The 18,510-nt window shown below is 39.1% G+C and overlaps 1 protein-coding gene across 2 annotated transcripts in view; it reads left to right on the forward strand.

Moving 5' to 3' along the window:
* The window catches only part of CRACR2A (calcium release activated channel regulator 2A), a 73,894-nt gene that overhangs the window by 18,491 nt on the left and 36,893 nt on the right, over positions 1-18,510 (forward strand). Inside the window, exons 2-4 of one of the 2 annotated variants that reach the window (XM_069968523.1) lie at positions 11,456-11,695; positions 14,874-14,985; positions 16,423-16,612. In XM_069968523.1, coding sequence (XP_069824624.1) covers positions 11,504-11,695; positions 14,874-14,985; positions 16,423-16,612 — 494 coding nt within the window. In that variant the 5' untranslated portion in view covers positions 11,456-11,503. Of the gene's footprint in view, positions 1-11,455; positions 11,696-14,873; positions 14,986-16,422; positions 16,613-18,510 lie in introns of those variants that run through there. The other variant, XM_069968533.1, reaches the window with a different exon arrangement.

An 18,510-nucleotide genomic window follows, 5' to 3' on the forward strand; every position in this document is an offset into this window, starting at 1 on the left:
CAGGTCCAGTCTCCTGAAGGCAGATACATAACAGCTATACTTACCAGAAATCCAGGTCCAGTCTCCTGACGGCAGATACATAACAGCTGTACTTACCAGAAATCCAGGTACAGTCTCCTGACGGCAGATACATAACAGCTATACTTACCAGAAATCCAGGTCCAGTCTCCTGACGGCAGATACATAACAGCTATACTTACCAGAACTCGAGGTCCAGTCTCCTAGAAGAAGATACATAACAGCTATCCTTACCAAAAATCCAGGTCCAGTCTCCTGACGGCAGATACATAACAGCTATACTTACCAGAAATCCAGGTCCAGTCTCCTGACGGCAGATACATAACAGCTATACTTACCAGAAATCCAGGTCCAGTCTCCTGAAGGCAGATACATAACAGCTATACTTACCAGAAATCCAGGTCCAGTCTCCTGATGGCAGAAACATAACAGCTGTACTTACCAGAAATCCAGGTCCAGTCTTCTGACGGCAGATACATAACAGCTATACTTACCAGAAATCCAGGTCCAGTCTCCTAGAGGAAGATACATAACAGCTATACTTACCAGAAATCCAGGTCCAGTCTCCTGACGGCAGATATATAACAGCTATACTTACCAGAAATCCAGGTCCAGTCTCCTGAAGGCAGATACATAACAGCTATAGTTACCAGAAATCCAGGTCCAGTCTCCTGATGGCAGATACATAACAGCTGTACTTACCAGAAATCCAGGTCCAGTCTCCTGACGGCAGATACATAACAGCTATACTTACCAGAAATCCAGGTCCAGTCTCCTAGAGGAAGATACATAACAGCTATCCTTACCAGAAATCCAGGTCCAGTCTCCTAGAGGAAGATACATAACAGCTATCCTTACCAGAAATCCAGGTCCAGTTTCCTGAAGGCAGATTTTCTGACCTGTGCTGGTTGAAAAAAACAGACTAAACACAGGAATTCTGGCCAGTACAGAGAGTCACGGCTCAATGTGTCCATCAATCACATGGCTGCCTTCTCTCTGTGAGCGCCCAGATAGCCTGGGATACACAGGACTTCCTGTTTTCTGATTGTTTCCTGTTTCTTAAGAAAAAAAAGAGTCAGAAAACAGGAAGTGCCGTGATTTCCATGATAACTAAAAAAAAATAACTAATGAATGTAAATTGCAAACTTGCTTTATATCACATCTACTGCTGATTTAGATTTTATATATATATATATATATATATATATATATATATATATATTTATACACACACACATTTGTAATAGGGTTATGAAGGGGGAGATTTATCAAGCATTCCTCACAGACTTTGGAAAATGATAGGTGGAATCTGATTGGTTGCTAGGGGCAACTGAGCCAGTTTCACTTTACACCATGTTTGATAAATCTCCGCTTTTGTGTCTAAATATTACAGCAGAGACTAGTACAGGAGAAGGAGAAGCCTCCTGATAGTGATCTCCGAGCGTTCTTAAGGTTCCGCTACCACTGGCTTTGCTACAATTGACAGATTAGACGTGTTTAGAGGCGACGTCATGTACCTGGTGCTCAGGCTGCCTCTAATGTGTTTATACCATGAGTGATAAGGGAGTCGCGGCCTCTGAAAATCAACTCACTTCATAGATGTCTACTGGATACAGCACACGGGGTGAACGGAAAGGGAGTCTCACAGACACCTGCTTCTTATGGTTTATTATTACTGATCCTGTACTGATCCTGAGTTACATCCTGTATTATACTCCAGAGCTGCGATCACTGTTCTGCTGGTGGGGGCACTATGTATATACATTACTGATCCTGATTTACATTCTGTATTATACTCCAGAGCTGCACTCACTATTCTGCTGGTGGGGGCACAGTGTACATATATTACATTACTTATCCTGTACTGATCCTGAGTTACATCCTGTATTATACGCCAGAGCTGTACTCGCTATTCTGCTGGTGCGGTCACTGTGTACATACATTACATTACTGATCCTGTACTGATCCTGAGTTACATCCTGTATTATATCCCAGAGCCGCACTTACTATTCTGCTGGTGGGGTCACTGTGTACATATACTGTATTACATTACTGATCCTGTATTATACCCCAGAGCTGCACTCGCTATTCTGCTGGTGCGGTCACTGTGTACATACATTACATTACTAATCCTGAGTTACATCCTGTATTATATCCCAGAGCTGCACTCACTATTCTGCTGGTGGGGTCACTGTTTACATATATTACATTACTGATCCTGAGTTACATTCTGTATTATACTCCAGAGCTGCGATCGATCACTATTCTGCTAGTGGGGTCACTGTGTACATACATTACATTACTGATCCTGAGTTACATCCTGTATTATACGCCAGAGCTGTACTCGCTATTCTGCTGGTGCGGTCACTGTGTACATACATTACATTACTGATCCTGTACTGATCCTGAGTTACATCCTGTATTATATTCCAGAGCTGCACTCACTATTCTGCTGGTGAGGTCTCCATGTACATACATTACATTACTGATCCTGAGTTACATCCTGTATTATACCCCAGAGCTGCACTCGCTCGCTATTCTGCTGGTGGGGTCACTGTGTACATATATTACATTACTGATCCTGTACTGATCCTGAGTTACATCCAGTATTGTACCACAGAGCTGTAAGCACTTTATTATTATTATTATTATTATTATTATTATTATTATTATTATTATTTTCTTACCTCTATATGTATATGGATACTTCCTATTAATCACTATTGGTGACTTTCCTCTAAGAGTTGATGGGACCCATAGCAGATGTAATAAAACTCATAACAGGTGACAGATGAATAATAGTTGTTACATCACCTGTATCTGATGACATCACAGATTCGACATCACAGATTGCTTATTTTATAATGTGCAAATAAACTATAATCACAAAGTTTCTTATTGTGTCAATGTGGCCTGGCGTATTATGGAGCTCTACTGCGAATACCAGCAGCTGGCACGTGTGCGCAGTGTATTTCCCGTATATATTATATCTCAGGATCAGTACAGGATAAGTAATGTAATTAGTGGGGCCTCCACCACTAGGGGGCCTCCACCAGCCCAAACCCAAAAGTGGTGTCTGGGAGCCAGTCCCACGCGCAAAAAGCATGTGGAAACCTTACCTGGACACAGCACTGGCCACACTGCATGCTGTCCAGGGAGGGAGGGAGGTGTAGGGTTAATCCTGTGTAAGCATCTCCCTCCCGGAAGGCCCAGACTCCCACCTGGTGGGTCTTTGAATGGATTCTTCCTGTCAAGCTTCCGGGTGCCTATCTCCTGCCGAGGTCCTCACTCCCCCTTGTCCCTTCCCCTCACTGAGGAGAGGACTGTGTGGGACCTTAGCAAGGAAAACTGATCTCTCCAACAGGGATGTGACATCATGGAGCATGCTGGAGCATCTGTCACAGTGGCTGACAGGCTAAAGGAACAGAGAAGAGCCAGAAGAGAGAAGACCATTCATCTGCCCAGATCAGGTGAGTATGAGGTTTTGTTTTGTATTGGCACATCAGAGCAGGGGTATATACTATAGAGGCATATATCAGAGCAGGGGTATATACTATAGGGGCATATATCAGAGCAGAGTGATATATATATATATATATATATATATATATATAGCCTGTGTGCAGCATATGACATGTAGCCTGTGTGCAGTGTATGATATATAGCCTGTGTGCAGTGTATGGTATATAGCCTGTGTGCAGCCTATAATATATAGCCTGTGTGCAGTGTATGGTATATAGCCTGTGTGCAGCCTTTAATATATACCCTGTGTGCAGTGTATGAGATATAGCCTGTGTGCAGCATATGACATGTAATCTGTGTGCAGTGTATGATATATAGCCTGTGTGCAGCCTATGATATATTGCCTGTGTGCAGTGTATGGTATATAGCCTGTGTGCAGTGTATGAGATATAGCCTGTGTGCAGTGTATGGTATATAGCCTGTGTGCAGTGTATGATATATAGCCTGTGTGCAGCCTATGATATATTGCCTGTGGGCAGTGTATGGTATATAGCCTGTGTGCAGTGTATGGTATATAGCCTGTGTGCAGCATATGACATATAGCCTGTGTGCAGTGTATGGTATATAGCCTGTGTGCAGTGTATGATATATAGCCTGTGTGCAGCATATGGTGTATATATAGCCTGTGTGCAGCATATGACATATAGCCTGTGTGCAGTGTATGATATATAGCCTGTGTGCAGCATGTGGTGTATATATAGCCTGTGTGCAGCATATGGTGTATATATAGCCTGTGTAGAGCATATGGTGTATATATAGCCTGTGTGCAGCATATGACATGTAGCCTGTGTGCAGCTATATATGCCATGATCCTTAGGGTATATTCACATGTACCATATCCGCTATAGATTATACACAGCCTTTAAGTACTTTCTGCTCTTTACTGCTTCAGGTAGTTTATATGGTTGGGAACTGAAGATGGGACTTAGACTTGCAAGTCCAGGTCTGCCTGCGATTCCCAACTGCACATGCTAGCTGTGGGGGCTAACACAGTGGGCAAGAGAGCACAGAAAGTGTTAAAGTGCTGTGTTCTCACATTGAATTAAGTGGGAACACACCGCGATGCTCACCCCTCCACCATCCTGTCTCTAGGGCCTGGCATCTTCCTCTGGACTGCAGCCTCTAGGGACCATCACATGCAGAACAGAGGAGGATGCTGAGCCATACAGCCAGGAGTGTGGAGGGGTAGGTGCTAAGTCCCCTACAGTAATCAGCCACCTGTATAGAATGCTGTATGGTTTATTTGTGGGGGAGCCCCCAACAAAATTGTTGCCCAGGACCTCCACCAACCTTAATCCGGCCCTGAATGTAATATATGTACACTAGCAGAATAGCGAGTGCAGCTCTGGGGTATAATACAGGATGTTACTCAGGATCAGTAATGAATGTACACAGTGACCCCACCAGCAGAATAGTGAGTGCAGCTCTGGAGTATAATATAGGATAGAGTAATGTAATATATTTATATAATGTGACCCATTTTTTAATGAGATCATCTTGACATATAAAATGTAAAGTAATGCTCGCAGGTTGACATGCCCTTTAAGACAATACCTCATGAGTGATATTCACCTCCTCAGTGCCTGCTCTCGGCTCTGCTTCATTAGGGATCGGCCACGATGGGTTGATGCTACACACATGATATATGTAACCTATATACAATCAATAATGTGATATCCAGACATTATACTATAATTCCATATTGTTAGATAAAACGAGATTTTCTCCTAAGATCATTACAGGCTAATACATTCTTAATGGAAGAAGATTTCCAGAGCGGACGGCGCGTTGCTTAACGCTGCAGATGTATTCAATGCATCTTGACATTTGTCAAGAGTTATTGATGGGGATCTTAATTGGTAACAAGGTATTGTGGGACATACAAATGCGAAAAGAACCTAGGAGAGGGGGAAAGCAAAAATACAGCTATTCTGGAGTGTATGGCAGACTGCCTAATAAAATACCACATTTTTTCAAATCAACTTAGCTGCTGTATGCCCTGCAGGAAGTGGTGTATTCTTTCCAGTCTGACACAGTGCTCTCTGCTGCCACCTCTGTCCATGTCAGGAACTGTCCAGAGCAGTAGCAAATCCCCACAGAAAACCTCTCCTGCTCTGGACAGTTCCTGACATGGACAGAGGTGGCAGCAGAGAGCACTGTGTCAGACTGGAAAGAATACATCACTTCCTGCAGGACATACAGCAGCTGATAAATACTGGAAGACGTAAAATTTTTAATTTTGGTGATAGTGGTGTAACTATGCAAAGAATGGCTCCCATTCTGGAAGTTATTATGGGGGGACATGTATTAATGTTGCGCCCCTGGTGCAGATTCGCCCCTTCTCCCTGACGGATGCCTGTCGTATGCCCTGCTCGCTTAGTGGGTGGGCAGAGGGGGTGCAGCAGGGCGGGGAGAAGGCATGGCCTCCTCTCGCACCTCATAAATCGCAGGCATAAATCATGATACAAATCTGCACCTGCTGAAAGTAGGAGTAGATTGGTTGCACCGGGCGCAGGTTCGGACACAGAGCCGTCCGGGTTTACTAAGAGGTGTGCGTCTCTTAGTGAGTCCAGTCGGGGAAAGGAGGGTGGGGCCTAATTTGAGACCGGCGAGCTCGTACGCTGGTCTCAACCAATGTCCCCCTATAACTTAGAAATCCATTCAATTGAATATGGTGGTGTAATACCGCAGTTCTCCTGCAGTGGCCGCTGCAGGTAAAATTTGCAGATTTTTCTTCCCCATAACAGGCGATCACTGGGTTTTCAGCTGCTGTACTCTTGCTGTACTCTGTCTATGGATCCTTGTCTTCTTCTTCTTTTAATGACATTATTTAACTAATATGATTTTTTAGGCTAAAATAATAAAGCTAACTGTAGCTAATTATTATTATTATTATTATTTATTTTTTTTTTTTTAAATAAAAGTAAAGAAGATATAGTTTTAATCTCTGGAGGACTCAGAATGACCCTGTACCAACCTGTGCTTAATTTGAATAAGGGTCGTGTAATACCCCATTTCTCCAGTAGTGGCCAGTGCAGGTAAAAGATACAGCTGCTCAAAGCTTCCAACCGCTGATCGCCAGCAGGTCACCAAGGGAACGTCCAGCTGGGACAACCCCTCTGAGTAATATCTGAATAGTATCACTGAATAATTGATGTTTATTGAGACTCTATTTGTGAATGTATCCCCCCTCAGGTAACATGGCTTCTTACACTGATATACTAAGCTGACGTCAAAGCTGGAAGGAGAATTTATTTTTTATTAAGTAAATCGGATATAGTTTGCGATCCGTTGCTTGATGGACACAAACAGCTTTCCTAAGTGACCCCCCACTATTCAATGTCACTATGTATATAGCTTTAAGCAGGAGACCGCTTACTTGTCCTGATTTTTACTTGAAGAAATTCCATTGCGTTCCAAGGTCATTCCTGAGATTCACTTTCGATCAATCATATCTATCTGTCCTCCGCACATTTTGATGGTTTTGCCCTTTTACTGTCTAAAATAATAGACAGATAAGATCTTAGACCTGGATAACATGACCTTTTATATCCTTCTGTTTTAGAAAAGAGACAGTATATACTACTGCTACTGGATGGTATTGGATGATATATTATTTTTAACAGTATTGTTAAAAAAAAAAATTTTAAAAAAATTTCTGAAACAAAAAAGTGCATATATTTAGTATTATATGGATGTCCTTGTGAAAGTGAGGCGAATGTGACTAAGAGAGTAGAAATTCTCAGCTGACACAAACCTTCCTATGTACTTTCTAAGAATTAATAAAAAAAGCAGAGAGCACTGTGTCAGACTGGAAAGAATACACCACTTCCTGTAGGACATACAGCACCAGATAAGACCAAGAAGACTTAAGTTTTTTTTTATAGAAATAAATTAAAAATCTATATACCTCTGAAACCAGACAATTTTTTGCCAGCATACCCCCTTAAATAATATTTACAATATAGGATATTATAGATGTCATGTGGGGGAGGGTTTTCTTATATTGGGTTATATTACAAATGCAGCCCTGGTCTAAGCAGTGAACTGCTGCTGCTGACAATGTAGGAGAGGGGAGTAAAACAAGAAAGGGGGTTACATCATAATAGCAGCCCTTGTCTAAGCAGGGAACTGCGGCTGCTGCTGATGACAAGATGGAGGGAGGTGGGAATGGTGATTGCAAAAAGTGGTTAAATCATAAAAGCAGCCCAGGTCTAAGCAATGATGATTAATAAGGCTGTCTTCACACCACATTTTGTGTTTCTGAGGCAGAAATACTTTAATAGGAGGAAGAGCGAGTTGACATTCAGGAGGCAGCACTGTGTTCATAGTAGAAACACACGTATTTACACAAGGAACAGTTACCTAGAACTTTATTAGTGGCCAGAGATGGGAGGGAAGCCTTGATTTACCTTTTATGCACAGTGTGGACTACCAGTGTGGCAGGTCTAAGGTGGCTCTCAATAAACAAGATGGTGGTGACAGGCAATCTTACCCTAAAAACCCCTTACAGTCACATGGGATGGAGATCATATTGATGCCCCCCCCCCCTAAACCCATATATATGTATGGATTGTTTGAATCCCTATAATCTGGAGGTCATCTGTATACAAACCTTCTTACCAATACTGTATAAACTAATAATTGACATATGAGTCATATAGATAATTGTATACATGTATCCCTAGGGAACTCATTGCACTGTGTTGTAACATAGAGATAAACCAAAATAGCTAAAAGTCAGTAGAATAACACTTCAAGCCTACACACCGAGATCCCTGAACTGAGCTGCTCCCTGGCAATTACTGTCTATTACGTCTACAGTCATGGCCAAAAGTTCTGAGAATGACACAAATATTATATTTTCACATGATCTGCTGCCCTCTGGTTTTTATGTGTGTTTGTCAGATGTTTTTATCACATACAGAAATATAATTGCAATCATATTATGAGTAACAGAAGCTTATATTGACAGAAGGAGTTAATGCAGCAAGTCAATATTTGCAGTGTTGACCCTTCTTCTTCAGGACCTCTGCAATTCTCTCTGGCTGCTCTCAATCAACTTCTGGACCAAATCCTGACTGATAGCAGTCCATTCTTGTACAATCAATGCTTGCATTTTGTCAGAATTTGTTGTTTTTGTTTGTCCACTCGTCTCTTGATGATTGACCACAAGTTCTCAATGGGATTAAGATCTGGGGAGTTTCCAGGCCATGGACCCAAAATCTCTATGTTTTGTTCCCTGAGCCATTTAGTTATCACCTTTGCTTTATGGCCAGGTGCTCCACCATGCTGGAAAAGTCATTGTTGATCTCCAAACTGCTCTTGGACGGTTGGGAGAAGTTGCTCTTGGAGGACATTCTGGTACCATTCTTTATTCATGGCTGTGTTTTTAGGCAAGACTGTGAGAGAGCCGATTCCCTTGGCTGAGAAGCAACCCCACACATGAATGGTTTCAGGATGCTTTACAGTTGGCATGAGACAAGACTGGTGTCTCAGATGTCCTAAACAATCGGAAAGGGGATTCATCAGAGAAAATGATTTTACCCCAGTCCTCAGCAGTCCACTCCCTGGACCTTTCCCCCAGTCCTCAGCAATCCACTCCCTGTACCTTTTGCAGAGTATCAGTCTGTCCCTGATGTTTTTTCTGCAGAGAAGTGGCTTCTTTGCTGCCCTCCTTGAGACCAGACCTTGCTCCAAGAGTCTCCGTAGTCTCACAGTGCGTGCAGATGCACTCACACCTGCCTGCTGCCATTCCTGAGCAAGCTCTGCACTGCTGGTAGCCCGATCCTGCAGCTGAAACACTTTTAAGAGACGGTCCTGCCGCTTGCTGGTCTTTCTTGGGTGCCCTGGAGCCTTTTTGGCAACAATGGAACCTCTCTCTCCTTGAAGTTCTTGATGATGCGATAGATTGTTGACTGAGGTGCAATCTTTCTAGCTGCGATACTCTTCCCTGTTAGGCCATTTTTGTGCAGAGCAATGATGACTGCACGTGTTTCTTTAGAGATAACCATGGTTAAGAGAAGAGAAACAATGATGCCAAGCACCAGCCTTCTTTTAAAGTGTCCAGTGGTGTCATTCTTACTTAATCATGACAGATTGGTCTCTAGCCCTGTCCTCATCAACACCCACACCTGTTTTAATGGAGCAATCACTGAAATGATGTTAGCTGGTCCTTTTAAGGCAGGGCTGAAGTGATGTTGAAATGTGTTTTGGGGGATAAAGTTCATTTTCTAGGCAAATATTGACTTTGCAAGTAATTGCTGTTAAGCTGATCACTCTTTATAACATTCTGGAGTATATGCAAATTGCCATTTTAAAAATGGAAGCAGTAGACTTTGTAAAAATTAATATTTGTATAATTCTCAAAACTTTTGGCCATGACTGTACAACAAAAACATTAGTGGACAAGATATGATTGATGGTCATCTAAATGAGGATATACGGGGACAAGATCATTCATTTCCAGCCACAATAACACAGAGGACTATATGCCCATTGCATAGAGTCAATAGAGTATGAATGAAGCAGAAGCGCGTATGCTTGACGTCCACCCTTTTCAATCTGCAGTGGTCGCCAAGCATACGTGCTGCTAGGACACCACAAGTTTAGTTTATTTTTTTAATTTTTCTAAATTTTCCAACTAGATGGATCAGGTTAGCACAGTTATCTTGCCTAGAGTCGTGGGTTCAAAACCCATTATGGCCAATGTCTGCCGAGGATTGTACTGTATGTTCTCTATGTGTATGGGTAAGTTTCCTTTGGCCATTCTAATTTTGAAACAAACTTTAAAAACTCACTGATTGGGGACAGGGCTGATGTAAGTGTTGTGGAATATGTTAGAATTATATATATATATATGTATATATATATATATATATATATATATATATATGTATATGGCTGAGCCCATTGTGTATCATCTTCATCACGACAGAATCTTCATCTCAAATAAGGTATCAATATATATATATATATATATATATATATATATATATATAGTGATACCTTACTTGAGTTAAAGATTCTGTGGTGATGAAGATGATTATGTTGCACAATGGGCTCAGCGGGGGCGGAGCTATATATATATTTATATACACATATAGAAAGAAATATTTCTAACATATTCCACAGCACTCCCATCGGCCCTGTCCCCTATTGGAGTCACAGTCTAAATTCCAAGATAAATTCCAGTCTAAATTCCAAGTTTTTAAAGCATCATTATTATCATCATCATTACCACAGAATCTTCATCTCAAATAAGGTATTACTATATATATATATATATATATATATATATATATATATATATATAGATAGAGAGAGAGATACCTTACTATGAAGATTCTGTGGTGATGATGATAATAATGATGCACAATGGGCTCAGCGGGGGCGGAGCTATAGGAGGCGGAGGTAGCAGTCACACCCAGGAGGTGCTCATTAGAAGATACTTGTGTTATAAATGGTACATGGTAGATACAAATCTTGTACTGTGGTCCCGGAGCTTTATGTTAGACCTCTAAGAGGAGGAAGAGGATATATACGAATGAACCTAATAACTATATTCTTCCATAGATCCTTGTCTGTAATGTTGGGCAATGAGTTGGACTATAAGAGGCCTGGAGAGCGCTGTGCTTTGTACCACTCGTCCGGCTAGGTCCCTGCTCTGGAGGGAAGTAATTATTCGCCTATTCTTGTAGCCTTGGATCTGCCTGTGCGTTGTGTTCCAGTCCAGTTTATTAAAGGAACAGAATGAGAATCAGATTTTCAAAAAGCCCTTTTCCCTTTTCTTTTTTTTTTTCCTGCCTTTCGTGGCTAATTAAAGAGACGGTTGCTAAGAGATGATCAGAAGCATCACCGCCAGACACTAATGCACTTTCAGGTTTATTTTTTTTTCTCTACCTTTAACATCCAGGTTCTTGACCAGAGTTTAAAGCTTCTACCAGAAGAAGTAGACGGTGCAATGGCCGCCTCGGAAAATTCTCCAACGTTACAAGTGAAGCAAAGGTCATCCGAATCCGAGGCCGCAAAGGACGATCTGAAGTGGACATGGGGGCAAGAGCTGGGGCTGGAGGCAATGCTGGGGAAAGCACATGAGTTTTTCCAGATCTGTGATATTGAGGATAAAGGCTTCATTACTCGCCGTGATATGCAGGTAAGAACACGAGGAGGCGGAAGGTTCTGTTACACCCAGACCGGGAAATACGTTTTTTTTTTTTTACTTAACATGGATGCAAAAAGTTAGTAGAAAAAAGTTTTTTTTTTTAACACATCAGACTCTATCTATCTATCTATCTATCTATCTATTATCTATCTATTATCTATCTATCTATCTATCTATTATCTATCTATCTATCTATCTATTATCTATCTATCTATCTATCTATCTATCTACTATCTGTCTGTCTGTCTATTATCTATTTTCTATCTATCCTCTTCTTTCTTTCTTTCTTTCTTTCTTTCTTTCTTTCTTTCTTTCTTTCTTTCTTTCTTTCTTTCTTTCTATCTCCTATCTATCTATCTATCTCCTATCTATCTATCTATTATCTATCTATCTATCTATCTATCTATCTATCTATCTATCTATCTATCTATCTCCTATCTATCTATCTATCTATCTATCTATCTATCTCCTATCTATCTATCTATCTATCTATCTATCTATCTCCTATCTATCTATCTATCTATCTATCTATCTATCTCCTATCTATCTATCTATCTATCTATCTATCTCCTATCTATCTATCTATCTATCTATCTATCTCCTATCTATCTATCTATCTATCTATCTATCTATCTATCTATCTATCTATCTATCCTCTTCTTTCTTTCTTTCTTTCTTTCTATCTCCTATCTATCGATATATCTATCTATCTATCTATCTATCTATCTATCTCCTATCTATCTATCTATCTATCTATCTATCTATCTATTATCTACCTATCTATCTATCTATCTCCTATCTATCTATCTATCTATCTATCTATCTATCTATCTCCTATCTATCTATCTATCTATCTATCTATCTATCTATCTATCTATCTATCTACAGTATCTATCATCTATCTTCTATCTATCTATTTATTTATTATCTATCTATCTCCTATCTATCTCCTATCTATCTATCTCCTATCTATCTATCTCCTATCTCCTATCTATCTATCTATCTCCTATCTATCTATCTATCTATCTCCTATCTATCTATCTCCTATCTATCTATCTATCTATCTATCTCCTATCTATCTATCTATCTATCTATCTATCTATCTATCTATCTCCTATCTATCTATCTCCTATCTATCTATCTATCTATCTATCTATCTATCTATCTATCTATCTCCTATCTATCTATCTCCTATCTATCTATCTATCTATCTATCTATCTATCTATCTATCTATCTATTTATTTATTATCTATCTATCTATCTATCTATCTATCTATCTATCTATTTATTATATATCTATCTCCTATCTATCTATCTCCTATCTATCTATCTATCTATCTATCTCCTATCTATCTATCTATCTATCTATCTATCTACAGTATCTATCATCTATCTATCTATCTATCTATCTATCTATCTATCTATCTATCTATCTACAGTATCTATCATCTATCTATCTATCTATCTATCTATCTATCTATCTATCTATCTATCTATCTATCTATCTATCTATCATCTATCTATTTATTATCTATCTATCTAAAGGAAAATTCTCTTGGAATCAGTATATGACGTACACAATCCGCTAAATAAAATCTTCTCTTGACCCTCCTATGCTGTTACCTTTGGCGGAGATGTAATAGCATCTAACATAATAGATTAAAAATAAACATAACACTTTGTATATAAGTGGATTAAACACACACACACACACACACACACACACATATATTATATTCAGGTAAACAATGTATTCTGGGTAATGCCTCAGCTCCTCAGTTCTACAAGGGCCATTCCAGTCCATTTTCTCATCTTATACAGTTTCTGGGGTCAGTAAGCATCCATACACACTGTTACAGAGATACTGGATAGCAATATCCTATAGCTGGAGGGTAAGGCAGCGAGGGATATTCTATAGTGGATAATGTCACTTTACCCCGACAACCTGTGGCTGTTCACATACTGATGACTATAATGTAGTCGATGTGACAAGTCTATTGACCATGGTCTCTGGGATATCTATATATCTAGCACTACAATTAGATCTGTGTACTGTCTATTCTCCTATGGGGGTCAGAGGTCTTATTAGAGAACACTTGTCTATAAAACTTCTGTCTCCCTTGCCGAATAACTTGCACTATTGATTCTCATGTTACATTTTCTATTGATTTACTGTTTATTTGCTGATTGTGTATCATATATATATATATATATATATATATATATATAAAAAAAAAAAAAAAAAAAACATTAGCACTTGATCTAATACTGTTATATTTGTAAGGTTTTCAGGATGCAGACAGTTAATATGGTTTAATTTTTTTTCACCCATCACTTTTGTGCTCCTCCAGGACCAGGTGAATTTTTTAGGTTACTATTCCATGGGAAAATTTTTGTATTTGTTTATTTAATTTAATAAAAAAATGTATATATATATCTATCTATCTATCTATCTATATATATATATATATATATATATATATATATATATATATATATATAACAATAGGGAAAATGTATTTTTTTAATTATTATTATTTTATTTATTTTAATCAACCTATCAATTTTTTTTTTTTACATATAACAATAGGTAAAATTGAACCCCCCCCCCCCCGCGCTTTCTCTTAGTTTTCTTCACCCCCTTTTTTGATCAATACACTTCTTCAACATTGCAGTTTACTATTACTTTATTTATCTCCTATTTGTGGGATGGGAGTTAAAAAAAAAATATTTATTTTATTTAATTAAAAAAAAAAAAAATAATAAAAAAATATATATATTAAAATAAATAAAATAATAATAATAATAAAAATGTTTCTCTATTGAGATACATATTTGATATATATATATGTATTTTTTTTTTATTAAATAAAATAAATAAATACTATACTATAGAGCACTGGCATGGCGAGAACATCCTTCTCAAGGCCCCAGGTGATGGATGGTATCCCTAACTCTGTCTAAACCCTTAGATGATATGTCTGTGTAGCGCCGATGCCATGGTTGTGGTTGATAAGGAGTCAGAAGTAAAGTGAAACAGTGTATGGCTATGTTCACACAACGTCTTTTCATCTCCGTTTAAAATGACGTCCATCATTTTGAGTCTAAAACATGGTTTTGTTTTTTAATGTTTACGACATTATTTACGCTGGTCCTCATCTCTTCTAGAGGCTTCATGGAGAGCTGGCTCTAACTCTGGAAGAACTGGAAAACGTATTTGATACTCTGGATTCAGACGGGAATGGATATCTGACACTGGACGAATTCACTACAGGATTTAGTGAGTGTTTTCTGCAATTCATTTGAGTTAGTTCTGTGAAATTACAATTAAAGGGGCACTGTAGTTATATCCGATGCCTGTGTTATATTTAGTGCACCCCAGAGGGGCGGTACATCATCTATGGTAGTTAAGCACAGCCTCCTCAGACCCCGTTGATCTGAGGTAGTTTCCAAGTATCAGACCTGCACAATCAGAAACTTATGGCCCAAGCCAAGGATAAGCTGCCAATTTTGTAAATATCCCCTTTAAGTAAATATCCCCCCCATCCCCATCAATTTTGTAAATATCCCCTTTAAGTAAATATCCCCCTTTATCTATTAATTTTGTAAATATCCCCTTTATCCCCTCTGAGCCAATCATATGTAATCCTACTTCAAAAGCCCCTCCACTGTATTCTCACAAAGAAAGAGAGAAAATCTGCAGCAGCATCCCCCTCCTCCCCTTTAATACATTAATATAGATTTCTAAGGAGGTTTCTGAGCATCTACAGAGAAGGCAGCTGGGCATCTCACCTCACTGGCCAGTTCCTCTTGTGCTAATATGGATATAGACATTTCACTTGTAAAAGACAACTACACATTACTGACTGCGCTTATATAAGTATGTGTTACATCTATGCTATGTTATAGTCCTCACTTTATGGTCATGGTGTGTGGCTGGAGTAATAGCACCTTCAATGACCATAGTGTTACATGTTTCAAAGATGATTCCTAAAAAATTCTTTTTTTATACACTCACAGCCTGGGGGGGGGATAATAATAATAATAATAATAAAAATAAATATGTATATATATATATATATATATATATATATATATATATATATATATATATATGTATTCCACTTAAACATAACTTTTGATATGTTGCTGCCCATGGTGAGACTAACAATTTCTTCTATACTTGTTATTATCTATTCAGTCTCCATCCCCCAGTTCTCAGCTGCTGTTTTCTGCTGAAGACACAAAAATCTGTGTGTGAGCTTTGCTCTCCGTCTCCCCCACTTCCCCCTTCCCTTCTGAGACGTCTGATGTAAACAAGTCTCTGTCAGGCTTTATTTGCAAAGTAATGAGGTCAAGTTGCTGATGAATTCACTGTGATTAACCCTCCCGGCATTAAAAAGTTGCTACAAAGTTGAGGATAGGGATAACTGTCTCAGAAGGGGAGGAGGAGACAGAGAGAAAAGCTCACACACAAATTTTTGTGTCTTCAGCAGAAAGCAGCAGCTGAGAATTGGGGGAAGGAGACTGAATAGATAATAACAAGTATAGAAGGAATTGTTAGTCTCGCCATGGGCAGCGACATATGAAAAGTTAAGTTTGAGCAGAATACCCCTTTAACTTGTCTTCACAGTCACGGAGGAGCTGTGATCATTATTGCCCATGTGAATTTCACTGCTATTAAATCTAATAAAATTAACTTTTTGAAACATTTCAGGCTACTTTTTACTTAGGGAACATTCAAAGATGAACGACGCATCTCAAGGGGAACTTTCTGCTCAGCTTGAATTTGACAACATGGATCAGACAAAGTGGGAAGAAGACAGTCAAGATGGCCAACAAGAAGACGTCAACACCCAGTTCTATAACTTGATAGATGGTTTGGGGGCAAACAAATTTTTGGAAGAGTAAGTAGAGTATATATTAGGGGCTTTAAGATTTAGGCTATGTATACACACACACACAAGATCAGATCACACTGCGCTTGTATAGTTTGTTACCATGGCGATGCATAGGTCTGCAGAGATGATAAAAACACAAAATGAGTTGAAATTTTTTTAAAAAAATCAAAGAGTTATACAGATTTGTAATTTACTTCTATTTAAAAAAACTGTCAAGTCTTCCAGTACTTATCGTCTGCTGTATGTCCTGCAGGAACTGGTGTATTCCTTTTAGCTTGACATAGTGCTCTCTGCTGCCACCTCTGTCCATGTCAGGAACTGTCAAGCTAAAAGGAATACACCACTTCCTGGCAAACATACAGCAGCTAATAAGTAGCGGAAGACTTAAAGGGGAAGTTCACATTTTTTTCCCACTTCAAATCATCTGCTGCCTTAAAGCGCCAGAGATTTGTAATTTACTTCTATTAAATAATCTCAGGTCTACCTTTACTTATCAGCTGCTGTATGCCCTGCAGGAAGTGATGTATTTTTTTCCAGTCTGGAAAGCAGGAGAGATTTTCAAGGGAGAATTGCTACTGCTCTGGGCAGTTCCTGTCATGGACAGAGGTGGCAGCAGAGAGCACTGCGTCAGACTGGAAAAAATACATCACTTCCTGCAGGACATACGGCAGTCGTACTGAAAGACTGGAGATTTTTTAATACAAGCAAATTACAAATCTCTGGCACTTGCCGGGACCAGTTGATTTCAAAGACTTAAGAGGAGATTTACCAAACATGGTGTAAAGTGAAACTGGCTCAGTTGCCCCTAGCAACCAATCAGATTCCACTTTTCATTCCTCACAGACTCTTTGCAAAATGTAAGGTGGAATCTGATTGGTTGCTAGGGGCAACTGAGCCAGATTCACTTTACACCATGTTTGATAAATCTCCCCCTTTTATTCTATGAACTACCCCTTTAAGATTTTTAAATAGAATATGTAACTTTCTGACACCAGTTAAAAGGAAAAATAAAAATTCTATTTAGAGTACCCCTTTAATTAGAAACATTTACACAATAGAATTATTATTTTTTCATTATTTATCTATTGGAATAGTAGGAAAACACATTTTTGGAAAGAGATGAATATTCCCTTTAAGAGCCCAAAATTACAATCACTCGGGCCTAGATCAACCGATGGCCGCCTCTAAGCAGTTTTTTTTCAATCATGATATAATGAAACTTTGGGTAACAATTACAGTCGGGGTCTGATGCTAATGAAATATGAGACTATTAACACTTTTCTCTTCATTACAATGCGGATAATCTGTTAGGCAGCAATTACACAGGCCTAGATAATGACACCGCGGCGGCGAGCGGGAAATAAACCAGACATTTTCCCTCCATTTCAGAGAGAGAAAGCGTTACTAGCTTTACAATCGTTTTACACAATGATTTCTATAGAAAACGGTGTCATTTGCTTTGTTACTGAGCGGCGGGGTCAGGAAACGTTCTCTTCTTCTAAATAATACAAGTGATTTTAGCGGAGTGGGCCGTGTGCCGCGCGCCCCCGCCGTGGAGACAGTACGAGACGTCAAATTATAGGAAGAAAGTCATTTAGGCGGTAGGAGATGATATCAGCAGATGTGGAAAATAAACCTATATGGGAGATTGCTTTTTCTAATGTACCTTTACGTATACTTTATAGTAAACTTTTTGAATTGATGTTTTTTTTTTGTTTAAAAAACAGATTTCCTGTCATTTTCCAAATTTCCAAAAAATTAAGTGATAGGGATTTTAAAGGGGTATTCTACTCAAATATAACTTTTTATATGTTACTGCCCCTGGTGAGACTAAGGGCCCTATTCCACAGGAACGATAATCGGCCCCATTCGGCCCGATTCGGCCGATTATCGCTTGATGGAAT

This window comes from Dendropsophus ebraccatus, chromosome 1, assembly GCF_027789765.1.
Source record: "Dendropsophus ebraccatus isolate aDenEbr1 chromosome 1, aDenEbr1.pat, whole genome shotgun sequence".
NCBI classification, from domain to species: domain Eukaryota; kingdom Metazoa; phylum Chordata; class Amphibia; order Anura; family Hylidae; genus Dendropsophus; species Dendropsophus ebraccatus.